The sequence below is a fragment of the Nestor notabilis genome, unplaced genomic scaffold (genome assembly GCF_000696875.1).
Source record: "Nestor notabilis isolate BGI_N333 unplaced genomic scaffold, ASM69687v1 scaffold16245, whole genome shotgun sequence".
NCBI lineage: Eukaryota > Metazoa > Chordata > Aves > Psittaciformes > Psittacidae > Nestor > Nestor notabilis.
Window position 1 is genome coordinate 8,107 of NW_009928047.1, and position 15,685 is coordinate 23,791.

The 15,685-nt window shown below is 50.0% G+C and overlaps 1 protein-coding gene across 1 annotated transcript in view; it reads left to right on the forward strand.

Moving 5' to 3' along the window:
• Positions 1–15,685, forward strand: part of HID1 (HID1 domain containing) — a gene marked incomplete at its 5' end in the record, with an annotated part of 18,901 nt that overhangs the window by 1,044 nt on the left and 2,172 nt on the right. The window contains 14 exons of the mRNA XM_010014350.1: positions 637–807; positions 1,223–1,225; positions 3,470–3,583; positions 5,765–5,871; positions 6,349–6,465; positions 7,194–7,416; positions 7,815–7,871; positions 7,968–8,108; positions 8,486–8,576; positions 9,189–9,340; positions 10,571–10,649; positions 11,250–11,414; positions 12,422–12,649; positions 13,146–13,252. Coding sequence (XP_010012652.1) covers positions 637–807; positions 1,223–1,225; positions 3,470–3,583; positions 5,765–5,871; positions 6,349–6,465; positions 7,194–7,416; positions 7,815–7,871; positions 7,968–8,108; positions 8,486–8,576; positions 9,189–9,340; positions 10,571–10,649; positions 11,250–11,414; positions 12,422–12,649; positions 13,146–13,252 — 1,755 coding nt within the window. The remainder of the gene's footprint in view (positions 1–636; positions 808–1,222; positions 1,226–3,469; positions 3,584–5,764; positions 5,872–6,348; positions 6,466–7,193; positions 7,417–7,814; positions 7,872–7,967; positions 8,109–8,485; positions 8,577–9,188; positions 9,341–10,570; positions 10,650–11,249; positions 11,415–12,421; positions 12,650–13,145; positions 13,253–15,685) is intronic.

Consider the following 15,685-nt stretch of genomic DNA (forward strand, 5'->3'; position numbering starts at 1 on the left):
GGGACTCAGCACAGAAGCTCTTTCCAGAGCAACAGTCTATTGACAGGAAACCTGGCCTGACACCCTCCTCTGCAGCAGGGCCTTGACAGACTCTGCTGGAGGCTCTATCTGTACCCTTAATAGTCACAGGCAGCAGCTTTGCTCCCACCTCCCGAGCGAGGGGAGGTTCCTGCTGTAATCACAAGGGCTCACAGAGAGCTGTCAGACCCGTTCCTGTGCCACCTTCCCCTGCCAGCACCCCACACCATGCAGCAGTGCTGTGCCTTGCTTCTGCCTGCCTCTTGTGTGCTTGCTGCAGCCGGTTAATCTGAGCTGCTCTTGTCAGTGTGTGGTGTCATGGAGCAGGGCTGGAGGGAGCCTTCTGGGGCTGTCTCTCACGTGGCATGGCACATGTGCTGCATAGATTAACCCTGCTGTGTGAGGTCTCTTTTAGTGGGACAGTAGCAATTCCAGAGGATCTGTGTAAGATCCTTACCCCTGTTTCTGCACTGTTTCAAACAGCAGCAGCATCTGTTCCATTGAACCCTGAGAAAATGGGCTCCAAGAGCTGTTTATAACTCTGAGGGTGTCACCAGCAGGACAGAGCTGCCCAACTCTTGCTAACTTGTGTTCCTGCCTTGGTTTTGTTTCCTTCAGGCTGTGGAGAAGCTGGTGCAGGGAGCAGAGAGCGGCTGGCACACCGAGAAGGAGAGGCAGATCATCCTGAACTGCTGCCGGCTCCTTACCCGCATCCTGCCTTACATCTTCGAGGACCCAGACTGGAGAGGTTTCTTCTGGTCAACTGTCCCTGGGGCTGGCCGAGGAGGGGTCTGTCTCTTAGCACTTATTCTTCTTCCTGGAGACCCTATGTACACTTGGGGCAACTTTATTCCAGTTATTTCTATTTGGTCAGAAATCAGGTGGCACCTTCTGAGTTCTTTTCCTTCCTTTGATTCTTGTTGTCCTTTCTCACCCCCCTCAGCTGCTTTGTTTTGCAGAGGTTTCTGCATCATCTGAGTATTTCACTTGGCTGTGTAGCTGTAGGAGAGCAGTGGTATGTGAGGGAAGGCTTCTCCAGTGTAACTGAAGGTGTGAATTGAAATGAACACGAGAACAGTACTAAAGGCTGTATGACTTTCTTAAACTGAAATGACCTTGTTCTTTTAACTAAAGTTGATTTAAGATTCATGTCAAATTGAAACAGGGTGTAGTTTCCACTGAGCTTAAAATGTCACATTTAAAGCAAGTAGTGCCAGAGAAGCTCTCAGCATCATGACTCAATACTCTGTTATAAGCTGAGTGAAACAGTTATAACCAGGAATGCAGCCTCATAGGTGAAGCCCACAAGTGAATGGGTTAGGCTTCACCTAACTGAATGGTTAAAGAATTAGGTACTGTTCCTGGTTGTCAGTGATGTGTATAACCTCAGGGAAGGCTCTGAACCTCCCTATGTCTCTGTTTGGAGAGCAGGCACAATAGTGCTCTTCTGTGTCTCTGGGAGGAACAGAATGAAAGTGCTTTAGGATCTCCTGTAAGTAAGAGAAACGGTGTTGAAAACACAGCTGAGTTAGGCCAGGAATACACGTGCCTGTTTGCTCCCTCAGCAGCTGCCTCTCTGTGCACAGAGACCTCTCTCCTATGAGTTCCTGAACTTACAGGTCAGTGTGGCTGCACTGAGGAGTGTGGTTTCCCTGATGGCTCAGTGCCCTGCAGTGTCTTTGGGGACTGTTACAAAGGGTTGGCAGTGGTTGGTACAGAACAAACCTTGCACCTTGGGCTGTCTCTGCCTGTCACCTCTAATCTGTTTTGCCTGAGGCCACTTTAAGGGGAAGTTCTGGGTGGTGGAATGGGAAGTCTTTTCTAGCCCTGCTCTGTTGTGGGATCTGATTGGGAGGGTGGTGGTTGTCCATCCTTTCATCCCTGCAGGGGCCAAGGAGTGCTGTAGAGGCTGAACAATGGAGGAGCTTGGTTTGGGCCGGAACATGCGGGGTGCCTGGAGCTCTGATCCAGCCAGGCTGCTGTTACTACTGTTTCTCCACCTTGTTCAGCGCCTAGAAGAGAGAGTCAGCTTTATAGTGATCCAGCCCAGTGCATATGTGAACCCTCCTGCTGTGTTGTACCTTCTGAATGTCGAGGAGCTGTTGTGGTGCAGTGTGCTCCATCCTTTAACCATGTGCAGAAGCAGCTCTAAGGCTGGCTCAGCTGCCTGGCAGGGATAACAGAGATGTTAAGGGAGGCTGGAGCTGTATCTAATCTAGAGGCAACAGCTCTGCTGTCTGAAGGCTGATTTCGGGAACCAAAGGGGAAGATGATGGTTACATTAGTAAATGTCTCTGCAATTATCCTTCACCTGCTCCGTGGTGCAGTGATGGATGGTAGAGCTCCTGGAGCACAGGTGCCTCCCTTCTGTGAGGGAGTCTGTGCTGTGTGCTGGTCTATTGGTTTGGTGTGCATCACCATTTTGGATGTGGTGGTACCCAGAGCCTGCAGGGACTTTTATTTCAGCAGCCAAGGTCATCTTGGCAAAGACTGTTCTTGGAAGAGAAATCCTCTTGGACCCTAAAGCTTGTCACTTCATCTCTGCCTGAGAGCCCAAGGAAAAGCATCTTTGCTGTGCTGGCTTCATCCGTGCTCCTGGGTTTCTCCTTACATCCGGGCTCTGTTTGGCAGTAGTCTTCCTGCTGTTGCTGTGGCAGCCACACAGGTTGTTATCTCCCTTAGCTGCCTGCTGTGATTCAAGAGCTGTGTTGTGTGCAGGCTGACAGAGGCCTGGCTCAGGTAGATAAGCTCCCTCCATTCCCACTCCCTGCCTTTCCCTGCCGCACCAGTGTGTGGTGGGGAAGTTCTCCCATCCAGGATGCTCTTTGACAGGCAGGATCTGGGAAGGTTTCCCATGGCAACGGCTGCAGAGGAGTAGCCATGCATGAGTCCAGTGATTGCTTTGAATGGTGAAAAGGGCAAAATCCTCTCTGCTGTCATGCTTGCTGTGCCATGGCAGGCTCAGGCAGCCCCTTGGATGATGCATGCAGCCTCTCCTGGTTCTGTCACCTCCAGGTCTGGGCTTCAAGAGGTTTTACACCTTATTGCTGCTGCTGGCTTCTTCCTGTCACTGCCTTTGTGCACCATGCAAGTCACCCTCCTTCATGACTATAAAACCCTCTTCTCTGTCAATGGTTCCCTTTCCTTTTGTCTCCAGTAAGTCAAGCATCTCCACTTGGCAAGGTCTAGTGCTACTCCGCTGTTTCCCCAACATCTCGAAGTCTGCTTGCTCGGTTTGGTGTCATTAAAGAGCTTATTCCTGTTTAGTCACCACCTTCCTAGGGGGAATTTCTTTCCTGTGCAGGCTGGGTTTTGTGTTTCTCCCTCTTGTTCCTTTGTAACTCCCTGTGTGTTGCTGGGGAGTGTATCTTCTTTTGCTGTGTTACACTGGTGTTCCTGGGTGCTCTTTGCTAACCTGGGCTGACAACACCCTTCATGTTTCTCACTGTAGGGAGATGAAGATGATGAAAATGCCCGGCCTCTGGCTGAGTCGCTGCTCCTCGCTGTCACAGACCTGCTCTTCTGCCCTGATTTCACTGTGCAGAGCCACCGGAGGAGCACAGTGGTAGGTTGGATCATGGGGTTCTAAGAGGTAGATCAGCTGCATGGTGGGGGGTACCCTGGAACACCCCAAACTCTGCATGCAGGAAAACATGGAGTCATGGAGCTTGAGCCCACAGTGACTGGTATTGATCAACATTTTGGGTTCACTGTGGGGGGTTGTACCTTCTAAACCAGATGCTCTGAGATGAGATGAGTCTCAAATGGAGTGGCTGGCACCTACCTCTGCACTGTGGCTCGCCCCACAGGAACAGGGGGTTGTGCTGGCTAACAACCACTCTTCTGTTGTTGCCAGAGACCTTTAGCACTGTTGCTTTCCCTGGCAATTTAGTCCAGATAGGGCAGGAAGCAGCTGTTTGCCTACTCACAGGTGCTGTGATCTGAATGAGTAGATGGCCCCTGATGTGTCTTTCCACCTCCTCTTCCTCTTTACATCATTGCAGCAAAGACAGATACGTTCTGGTCCTTACAGTGACTGTCTTTGGAGGAGTTCCCTGAAGCAGGGATCTCTTACCACATGTGCTAAGGACAGATTCTGATGCATCTCCTTCCCTCCCTTCCCCCTTCCAATGACTCTCTGGTGTTTCTTGGAGGTCCAGTCTATAAACAGAAGTGGGCAGCCCTCCTTTTTGGTATAGCTATGAAGGAAATGAAAAATGAGCATTCTAAACCATGTGTATTTGATGACTGCAAGATCCCCTGGCAAACCTGAGTGCTGAATTCCTTGGTTGAGGTTTCTGGGTAGTAGAAATAGAGTTCAAATCTGTAACCTGGGGATGAAAGGGCAATTTTTCCCTGGGAGAGGTCCCCACTGCATGTGTGATTTCACCCTTGACAGCAGCCAGCCTGGTTTTCAAGGACTCTGGGCAGCTTGAATTAGACAATGAGATCAGGAATGCTTTATGTTCCTTGCTGTTACCTGCCTGCCTGCAGCCTCTGTAGTCTTTGCTTAGCTTCTTCCCTCTCTGGATCTGGTCTCACTGCAGGTTAAGAGCAGAGAGATGGGTACAGCCACATTGTATTCATGGCAGAACAACATGTGGCCCCAGAGACACAGTTCAGGGTGGATAGTTGCCAAAGCAGAGTTGAGAGGAAGAGTAAGAATGGGCAAAGGAGAGCTGGGACTGACCCCTGCTCTTCTGCTGTTTGTCACCCTACTGGAGTCAGCCCTGTAACTGTGACTGGGAAGTGGGGCTCCTTCTGGCATGCCAGTGCTGCATCTCTGTGTTTAACCACTTACTTGCAAAGGCTGAGCTCTTTGAAGACATCAGCACCTGCTTTTTGGGCCTGGGGATCTGCTGTAATGCTGGCTGGTAACCTGCTGTCTCCTCCTAGTGTTGCTGCTTAGTCACACACTGTAGAAGCAGGTTTGTGGATGTGATTCCATTTCTTCCCATGAAGCCAGTGCCTGTCAGGAGATGTACAAGATTTGGTTGTGGAGGGAGGTCTTGGGCACTCCAAGCTCAGCAAGAGTTGTTCTGAGGAGTTTGGTGAGGCACTTGGCAGCAGGTTTGCTCTGTAGGAAGTGAGTAGCAAGGCAGGAGAAGCCAGGGCTGTGGAAGCAGCTACAGTTGCTTCCCTGTCAGCAGTAGCTGCTGTCAACATGCTGGGTTTGTGGCAGTCATGGTTGGGTGGTAAGTGCATCTTGGTTGCCCTCAAGACCTGCTGTTCTGAGATCAGTGCCTTTGTGGAAAGGAGGGAGGTGATGCAGCGGGAACCAGTCACCATGATGTGGGTAAACTCAACATGATGTGCCCTGAGGTAGAGTTGAGGTGTCAAGCAGCACCCTGTGTGATGCTCTTGATCTGCAAAGGAGAAGCCCTGACCTGGGCTGTATTTGATGAGGTGAGGAGGAGAGGAGAAGGTGATGCATCCTGTAATGAGAACAGAACATACTTTGGATCCTTTGGCATTGGGCAACCCTTCCCAGTGGAGGTGGCTAGCACTGCACCTTAGCATGCTAGAGGAAGGACCTCACTTTGCATGGTGCTCAGTGCATGTTGAAGATGAGGCCCTCTGTCAGGGTTGCTCCCTGGGTGGTGCTGGTATGTACAGTCAGTGTCTGGATGCTTCTCTGCTGGTTTCTTTGGTACTGCTGGAGAGGGGCTGAGCTGCTTTGGGTACCACTAGTGCTGCCAGCTCTGGCTCTTGCCTTCTGTAGTCCAACCTCTTGTTTCTCCCCCAGGACACAGCAGAAGATATCCACTCCATTGACAGCTGTGAGTACATCTGGGAGGCAGGAGTGGGCTTTGCTCATTCTCCACAGCCTAACTACATCCATGACTTGAATAGGTAAGAGGGTCTGCAGAGGCAGAAGGGAAAGAAACTGGGTTTGTGAGAGGGCAATGTTGGGGAGATGGGCTCTCCTTGCCTCCTTGGGTGTCTGTGATTCCCAAGGGGCTTTCTGCTTGCTCTGAAAGGAGCTAACAGGACTGGCAACACAGGCAAAAAAGGCCAGCTGACCTTTTGAATAGCTTTGTGTAGTGTGATATGGGAGTCAGAATGTCTGCAGCAGGAACTGGCAGAACACTGCTGCTTTGAAAATGCCTAGCAGCTCTGTCCTGCATTTCCTTTTCATAAGGCAGCAATTCTGCTGAGCTTTGCACCAGTGACAGCATATTGCTTATGAAACGGAATAGGCTTAGCCCTCTGAAGTAGGAACTTTCTAGATGGATCTGAGCTTTCCTTATGTTCTGCTGGTGGTGCTTCCTGCACCCAGTCCCTGCTCCTGAATGGCTCCAGGCCTTGGCTTTTCTTCCCTTCTTTCAGGACAGAGCTACTTAAGCTGCTGCTGACCTGTTTCTCTGAGGCCATGTACCTGCCTCCCTCCTCGGACAGCAGCAACACCAACCCCTGGGTGCAGTTCTTCTGCTCTACAGAGAACAGGTGAGGGTGAAGAGCTGGAAACTGGGTGCCAGGGGAGAAATACCCTCAGATCTCTTCCATGGAGTGTGTTCATGATGGGGCACCACAGGACTTGCTACCCCCAGTGTAGAGGGGCTGTTGTCCTTTATCTTTGTCCCTATCTTATGTACATCCCATTATCATCTCTGCTTAGAGAGAATTGCTCCTCAGCAGCAAAAGGGGGGACTGAGCATGGTGCTCACTGGAGTTTGATGCAGCACCGATCCCTGCCCTGTGGGAAGCAGAGGATGCTGTTCCCTGCTGTAGACCTTGTTCCTTCGTGGCGCTGCTGGCGTGGCGCTGCTGGGGGCAGTGTCTGGTGCTGGGGGCGGATGGATGCTGCCCTCTAGTGACGTTGTCTCCTCTGGACTTCCAGCTCCTTAGGCGGTAGTTGCTCACCACGGAGCAGTCCTGGCTCAAAGCAGACAGTTTTGTCTTTCCAGAGCCTAAGAGAGCTTTGAAGTCCTTTCCTCTTTTCACATTGCTGTACAGGATTCCTCTGGGAAGTCACTCGGCCTTTCTTACCTCCCCTTTCCCCCTTGGATGTAGTCCAGGAGATCAGCCTGGAGCTGGAATGTCAGCTCTTGTCTCTGGCCCCTGTCATAGCTTAGAGAAGAAGACTGTTTTGTCATGACCCCAGACTGTCCCTCCCCAAGGCAGCACCTTTTGCTTCCTGCTTCTGCCTTCTCAGGATGTTTTCTGCCCCTCAGGCACGCGCTCCCCCTCTTCACCTCACTCCTGAATGTCGTCTGTGCCTATGATCCGGTGGGATATGGGATTCCCTACAACCACCTACTTTTCTCGGACTACCGCGAGCCCCTGGTGGAGGAGGCAGCCCAGGTGCTGATTGTCACTTTGGACTATGACAGCTCCACCAGTTCAAGTCCCACCGTGGATGGCACAACCACTGGCACGGCCATGGATGATGTGGATGTGAGTGACACTGGGAGCTGTGTCTGCTGCTCTCCCGAATTCCCTGTAGTGATCTTACACCAGCTTGTGTTGAATGTTGACCTTCAGGGCCCTGCACCGCTCCTCCCCTTGCAGGCTGCTGTCTCTGGTCCAGTCCTGCTTCTTTCCTGTAGGTCACTATGCAGCTGTACATGACTAAACCATTAGGCTTTGGTCACTAACTTGATCAGGAGCATATAAGTAAAAAGCCCCTGACTTTAGAGCTCCCCGAGGTGCTCTGCCTCCTAGCATTTAAAACGGGATCTTTCAGGGTAGAAAGCTGAAATGAGAGACATCAGTCCCCAGAGCCAGTGGTTACTTTGCCTTCCTGAGTAATCCTTGTTGCCAGTAAGTGTTTCACTCCTTTGCTTTGCACACAGCCTCCTGGACCAGACAATCTGTTTGTGAATTACCTCTCAAGGATACACCGAGAGGAGGTAACGTGCTCCTGTCCTGAGCTACTTCCTGGCTGATTTCATGATGGTTGCCTTAGCCCTGGGCTCACCACAGGCTCTCTCCTGGTCTCTTGGCAGGATTTCCAGTTCATCCTCAAAGGAGTGGCCCGCTTGTTATCAAACCCGCTGGTCCAGACCTACCTGCCAAACTCTGCCAAGAAGATCCAATTCCATCAGGAACTCCTCGTCCTCTTCTGGAAACTCTGTGACTTCAACAAGGTGTGGATCTGCTTCTTGCTCAGCTTTGCCCCACCTTGCCTGTTGCCCAGGGCCTGGTGAAGGGCTGTGGGCAGGCAGGTAGCAGTGACTCTGTGGTATTCTGGCCAGCAGCACTACTCCCTGCTGCATGGGGTAGGGGGGGTCTGGATAGAGGGACAGCTTATGAGAGAGCCTGAAGGTCAGTGCTTGACGCAAATGCTGGAGCAGGTGTTAGAATAACTACAAATAACACTGAATTTGAAGAGCTGGTGCATGCATCAGCCTTTCTAATGGTCCTGAGAGACCAGTTAGCTTGAGGCTACCTGTCCTGAGTCCTGCAGATGCTGCAGAATATCAAATGTGCTTATCATTGTTTGAAATCCTTCCCTTTCTTCCAGAAATTCCTCTTCTTTGTGCTGAAGAGCAGTGATGTTTTGGACATCCTTGTCCCAATCTTGTATTTTCTCAATGATGCCAGAGCAGACCAGTGTAAGTTGGTTATTTTCAGTATTTGGGATGATCTGTGCTTGACACTTGAGCTAGAATGTTTTTAAGATGCTTCCTCCCTACCAATTAGATGCAGTTGCATCTTAGGTTCAAGTTCTGAGTCTTCTACAGGCGTGGAGTGGTTCAGATAGCTGGGTTTTAGTGTCTAGAAGCAGCATGTGATCTAGGCCACAGCACAGGGAAGGGAGATCCTTAGCATGTTAGCTCATTTTGAGTCCTTGTCTTGAAAACTGTGTCCCTGAGAGAGAGAACTAAGGAATCTGCCCTCGCCTTGGGGATAAATTGTGCGTAATTCCATTACTGTGTAGTGGTAAGAAGAATTCAGACCTGTCTCACTACAGGAATGGGGTTACATCAACAGCATATGAAGAAAAGCATGGTTTATCCAAAACTCAACATTGTATTGGCCCCGTAGATGTGCTTGGGAAGGGCACTGGACCTGGCAGCGGGGGGAGCTCTGTATGGGGTGTCCCTCGTCAGGATGGTCTGCTCTGTGCAGTTTCTCTTTCAGTCCCATAGTGTTTCTCCCCTCTCCTCACTGCCTTCTGGCTTGAGGAGTCCACTGGCCTCACTGTGATGTGTTTTTACCTGCAGCACGAGTGGGCTTGATGCACATTGGGGTCTTTATCCTCCTGCTTCTCAGTGGGGAGCGTAACTTTGGGGTTCGGCTGAACAAGCCCTATTCTGTCCGAGTGCCTATGGACATCCCTGTCTTCACAGGAACACATGCAGATCTGCTCATCATAGTGAGTATAGCTCCAGCAGTTCTTTTCTATCCCTCCTAACTCCTGTTCCATACCTCCACAAATAACTGTCTTCTTTTCTCCTTCAATATACTCGTCCTTCCTAGAATGACAGCCCATTGAGCAGCTAGAAAGTGTGTGGGATGCATCCAAGCACTGGTGGGATCTTTGCATGTTGTTAACCTGGGGTGGTGTGCCTGGCAGGGTACAATTCCATCTGCATGAGATGATCCCAAAGAACAGGATCCCGGATAGCACTGGGCTGGTGTCTAAAGGACTCTGGGAGTGGAAGGAGTGGGATGGGTACATGGCCTCTGCCAGACTTGGTCGTGGTTGGGGAAGGCAGGAGATGTGACTGCATTGCTGGCTCTGTCCCAGAGGTGTGTGGAGCACATCTGTCAGAGTGGGAACGACTTGCTGATACCAAGCTCAACCCCACAGCTTTGGGTTTTGCAAGATTTCATTCAGCTTTCAGTCTGCAGTGCTGAGGGCCACAGTGCTGCCTACAAACAGCTGTGTTCTGCAGTACCAGCCTCAGGTGGCGGTACCCTCCTGTCATGTTAGTGCTTGTTTGCCAGAGAAGAACCTCTCAGCAGCTTCTGATAAACCTCCAAAAGGAGATTCCCATTACAAAGACTTGGGAGAAATGTGCCTATCATGTGTTCTGCTATTACATTCTATTAATCTCATCATCTCTGTATTCTCATTATGCTTGCAGACCTTCTCAGCTAGAGGTGGGAAGGCCAAGATTGGGAATGTCAAATCTTCCATGTCTGAGGGTATAGTTAAGAAAAATAGGAGAAATATTTGAGTTAGAAGTTTGCACTGAATTCAAATGTGAAGTGATTGGTTCTGTGGCATTTCAAGCAGCTATTGTTGGGGTTCAGAGTCACAATCCATTGGAGGTGAAGATGTTTCTTACTTCCCGGTGGTTAATTTCTGTCTCGGGCTGCCTGTGTGTTTTGGAATAGCTGACAGTCAGTTTCTGTTTGCAGTGTTGTAGAGCCCTGATCACATCCCCAAAGGATTCCTTGTAAATGAAAGCCTGTACTCCTGCAGCACGAGTCTGCAGTGAGAGCAGCATTCCCCACCTGTGTAATTGTGGCATGTGCAGGGCCCTGCCTAGGCAGGAATGGTGTCAGGAAGTGATTAGTGTGGGGGTGGCACTGGTTTTGGTTGAGAGGGTGCTTTCAGTAAGTACCACCTTGCCCAAGTGCTCTTTCCTTGCCATAGGTCTTTCACAAGATCATCACCAGCGGGCACCAGCGGCTGCAGCCTCTCTTCGACTGCCTGCTCACCATCGTGGTGAACGGTGAGTGCTGAGTGTGGAACCACAGCCCACAGAGGGGACACCCTCGCTCCCTGTGCTCCTACCTGTGCCCACTAAGACTGACCAGAGTCAGAGGCTGCTGCTGGAAGTGATCCTTTCTAGTCTGACCTGCCTGCAGGGTATTGCCTGAGCTCAGATGGGGCAGAGGGTGGGACAGCAGCGACCCTGGAGCCCCTCTGGGGTGGCAAAAGGGCATTTGCCAGTAGGTCTGGGGAGGGTGGTTGGTAGTGCCACCCCTTTCCAGCAGGGAGTGCCACCTCCCCGTGGTGGCAGTGGCTTCCTTGGGCTTAGCCAGTGGCTCCAGTAGTGCCAGCTTTTCAGGAGGTGTGCCAGCAGTGATGTTACTGGTGTAAAACTACCCAAGGGCCTCTAAAAGCAGAAATGTTTGCTTTCACTAGGGTTTTATATTTACTTTTCTGTTTGGAAATGTTTCTGTGGAACCCTGTTGAGCTCAGCTGTTCCATGGGGCTTTCCCAGAAGTGCAAGGTGGGAAGGTGGTAAGAGCAGCACTTCTAGTGGTGTATTTATGTGAATAAATGCACCTCAGTTCTCCCTCCAGTTTTCATTTGTTTGCCTTTACAGTGTCTCCGTACCTGAAGTCTCTCTCCATGGTGGCTGCTAACAAGTTACTGCATCTGCTGGAGGCTTTTTCCACCACCTGGTTCCTGTTCTCTGCTGTCCAGAACCACCACCTTGTTTTCTTCTTGCTGGAAGTCTTCAACAATATCATTCAGTACCAGTTTGATGGTAAGAGACTGACTGCTGTATGTAGTTGGTTTGCACTAGTTTAGTCCAAGAGAACATGAGACAGAAGCTCGGAGAAAGTCCACAAAGATGAGAGAAGGGGATAAATGTAGAAACCAGCTACATGGAGACTTGCCTGGGATTGAGAAGTTGGGTTAGTAAGTAATCAGTGTTGGGTCCAGACAGATGAGGTTAGAGCAAAATGAGATGGCAGCTTGTGATCAGCATAACCTCAGCCTCCTCCAGACCAGAAGATGAGCTGGGTAGAGAGGAAGAAGAAGGGAAAGTGAGTGTGCAATGCTTAACTTGTGACTGGCTGTGAAACTGCTTGTGTTGCTCAGCCATGTCAGTGAGGGGACAAAACAACTTCCATGTACTTGAACATTCAGAAGTGCCTCTGGGTTCTGCTCTCTGCTCTGTCAGGTCACTGGAGCTGAAGAACAGCCCCATCCAGACAAAGTTCTGGCACTTGCTACCTTTCCAGGAAAATCCCTTATGCTTTCCCTCTAAACTGCATGATAGTCTTTTCCCTCAAAGAAATAATAATGAGGTCTTTTAAACTGATCAACTTTTCATGTTTGCTTTAAAACTGCAAATCAAGAGTGGCCGTTTTGCTGCCCGAATCTTCCCTTGGAATCTTGCAAGTGGTGGCTGTCAGACCCTAAACCAGTCTTTGTGGCTGTTTTGTGTTTTAGGGGATGGTTTCGTTCTGTTCTCTGCCACCTTGCAGCCAGTAAGAATTCTGGTCTTTTGGCTTTGCTATTTCAAGCCTATTTCTCTTCAAATGCAATACTTCTGGTGTGTTTTGTGAACTCTTTTGAAGACGAAGGGATAAGAGGATATTGAGCTCTGCTTCCTTCCTCGTGCCGTTGCCTTCGTGGGCAGAAGCCATGGCTCTGTGAACTTGCAGGGTCTCCAGAAGCACGCTTCGTGTCCCCAGTGAGCTGTGCTTCATTGGCAGAGCTCTTTGAGCCTGATTTCTCTGCTCATTTTGTTGCTTTGATTGCCAGGAAACTCCAATCTGGTCTATGCTGTGATCCGGAAGCGGAACGTGTTTCACCAGTTGGCCAACCTGCCCACGGACTCACAGGCCATCCAGAAGGGGCTGCAGCGCAGGAAGAGAACCCCAGAGCCTATTTCTCGCACCAACTCCCAGGAAGGGGTCTCCATGGAAGGCTCCCGTCCTGCTGCCCCTGCAGAGCCAGGGACACTGAAGACAAGTTTGGTGGCTACTCCAGGTCAGCTTTAGTTTACCTTTGTAACAGGAGAGAGGTTTGTTTTCCCTGTGAGATACGGTGTGGACTCACCCTTTCACTGGGTGTGGGAGAGATTAAGAGTTTACATCTCGGAATGACTTACTGCCTTTCAGTCTGAGTTTCACATCAGTTTGCCCAAGCTGATCACAAACAAGTCAAAGTAAACTGCCTTGAGCTTCTCTCTTCTCAAACTTCATGTGCACGTGGCCATTTGTCCTTACCTTGACCTTTTGCCTCAGTTTAACTATATCCATGAGAACCTGTGCTCCTCTTTAATCTGGGAGCATTTTCTTAGGGACAAATGGACTCCTTTGGGACGGTGAAATCAAGGCTGGATCTTGCTTTTCCTGTTGAAAGGAGAGGGATTTGATTGTCAGCAGATACATAGGGTGTCTGTGCATGGTAGCACAAAGAGCCCCCTGCTTCTAAGTGTATTTAATTCACTTGTGTTCCTGAGCTTTGTCTCTTTTGAACATAGGAATTGACAAACTGACAGAGAAGTCGCAGGTCTCAGAGGATGGGACCATGCGGTCACTGGAGCCTGAGTCTTTACAATCATCACCAGGGGGTAACCCCCCCTCAGCTGTGAGCGATGGGGAGCTCTGGAGCGGGGTAAGGCTGTGGACAATCCGGTGTGCAGGGAAGGGCTGGGGTGTGACATGAACTAAATGGGGGACTGGGAAGGAGAGGTCCGGCTGGCCCTTTGAATCAAAGCATCCTATTAGAGGCAATATGCTCGTGTGCACTGTGCTGGAAAACACCCTGGTTCTGAAGTCCTGTTGCATCGTGGTGGGTGTTTCAAATGTGTGCTAGTGACACAAGAGCTAGGACACCAGAGGACTGAGCTTTCACCACCATGAAAGCTACTGAGAGAGCAGCAAGTGCATCATTGCAAAGGGATGTCTTCCTGGTCTGGAGGCTTTTAGCTCAGATTCTGGCTGCTGCTGCATTTTCCTCTCCCTTCTTTCTGGGGTCTACTGGCTGGCTGCTGTTGTGAACAACGTGTTCCCATGAGGGCTTGGCTGAGGTGCTGTTCTCAGAGTGGTGGCTGCTTGGCCATGTAGATGGGACAGAGGCTTTGTGGTCTGTGAATGAAGGCTGTGCTGGCTCTGGTGGCAATGTCAACTTCCTGGCATTTGATAGCTTTCCCCGTCAAGAGCTATAAACCAACCACCTTCCCATTTCAGTGGAGCAGCAGTGTCTTTACTGTGAGGGTGCTGAGGCGCTGGCACAGGGTGCCCAGAGAAGCTGTGGCTGCCCCATCCCTGGCAGTGTTCAAGGCCAGGTTGGACACAGGGGCTTGGAGCAACCTGCTCTAGTGGACAGTGTCCCTGCCCATGGCAGGGGTTGGAGCTGGAGGAGCTTTAAGGTCCCTTCCAACCCAGACTGGTCTGTTACTCTATGATCTGCTGTGGGGAGAATCATCACTGTTATCACATGGTGCTTCAGGCAGCACACTGCTGTCTCCAGGGCTTGTGGTATTTCAGACTATCTGAACATTGTCTTCCCTCTGTGCCCCAACCTGGTTCTTTAATATTAATGAATAAAAGACAGTGGATAAATCTTAGGATACCCACGCTTATGACTGATTTACTTTCCTTCCTTTATCTGCTCTAATGTTCTCCTGTTATCAGCTGTATCCATGTCAAAAGTGTCTTGTGAAATGTTCAGCAGCTTCATATTTCCATGTAATTCCATCTTACTTCTCCTAAATGTGCCAGCTGGCTGCAGCTGGGAGGGGACAAAGGCTGTGGGAGAGGGAGGAGGAAAGAGGAAGGAGATGGGGTCATCTGCAGGAAATCAGAGGGTTTTATGTCTTTATGAATTTTATTTTTAGAAGCTTGATGAGGACACAACACTGAAACTGAACAGGCTGAATGATAAGGGTTGTAGCTGCAAACACTGCAAAGTGATATTGCTGTTTAGCTTTTGAATGAACCGAATCCCTGAATATCCCAGGACCAGTTTTACTTACCCTTCTTGGCCTTTCCTGGTCACAGATGAAGGCCCATGGTCAACAAGATGTCTTAAGCACACAATTATGTTGTTATTAAGTGAGATCTTGACTGAGAACTTGAAGAAAGGTTTTCTTCCTCCCATGAAACATAATCACAGGTCATTACAGCTCTATCCAGCTTGAACTGTTTCCCAGTCAGAAAAGGACTGGTACAGCACTGCCAGCTTCCAGTGGATTGCAGCACAGCTCTGTCCCAAGCCTGCTGTGCCTGGTTGCAAAGGTGATGTATGAATGAAGCCATGCATGTGGAGGTGCAGGATGGCTGTGGGAGGAAGTGCTGTTCCCATTTGTTTTGTGGAAAGGTCAGCTCTAAGACTACATCACTTAGTAGTAATGAATGGTTCAGGGTGCATTGCAAAAGAAAAAAGCCTCTCCATTTTTACATCATGCAGAGATTAATAGAGATTTGCAAAGGTTATTTCCTTCCTTCCCACCATGAATATGGAAAGCCAGGGTGCTACTGTATAAGAGAAATGAAAACAGATTGATGGGAAGAAGAAGAATGAGAGAATTGTGTCTTGGACTTTTGGCCAGAGCTTTCCAAAAAGTACCTAGTGATGGTGATCATGTTTTGGGGTGTGAATGTGTTGTTCCTTAAGGGGCAGGAGTTGTTAGGTAGGAGTTTCTGACAGCCCACCATTGGGAAAACCCACTTTAAGTGCCAGGATGGGCACTAGAGATGCTCAGTAGACAGAGCTCTGTCAAGCTGTGGTCTTCAGCTGTTCAATGTCTGTGCTATAAGAAAGCACCGTGCCTGGACAGGCTTTGTCAGTCCTGTTTCAACTTCCCACTGTGGATTGTTTCAACAGAGTGTCAGCAGCTGTGGCCTTGCCAGAGGGTCCTGCAACACAACCCCATCAAATGGCCACTCTCTGGGTCAAAGCACGTGGTTTTGGTGATGGAAGGTCTGGTGGGTTTGATCTGTTCTATGGACAGGCCGAGCTGTGTTTCCCAGCACTGCTCTGGGAAAGCTGGGGGGAAGTCAGCAGGCAACAGGAGTA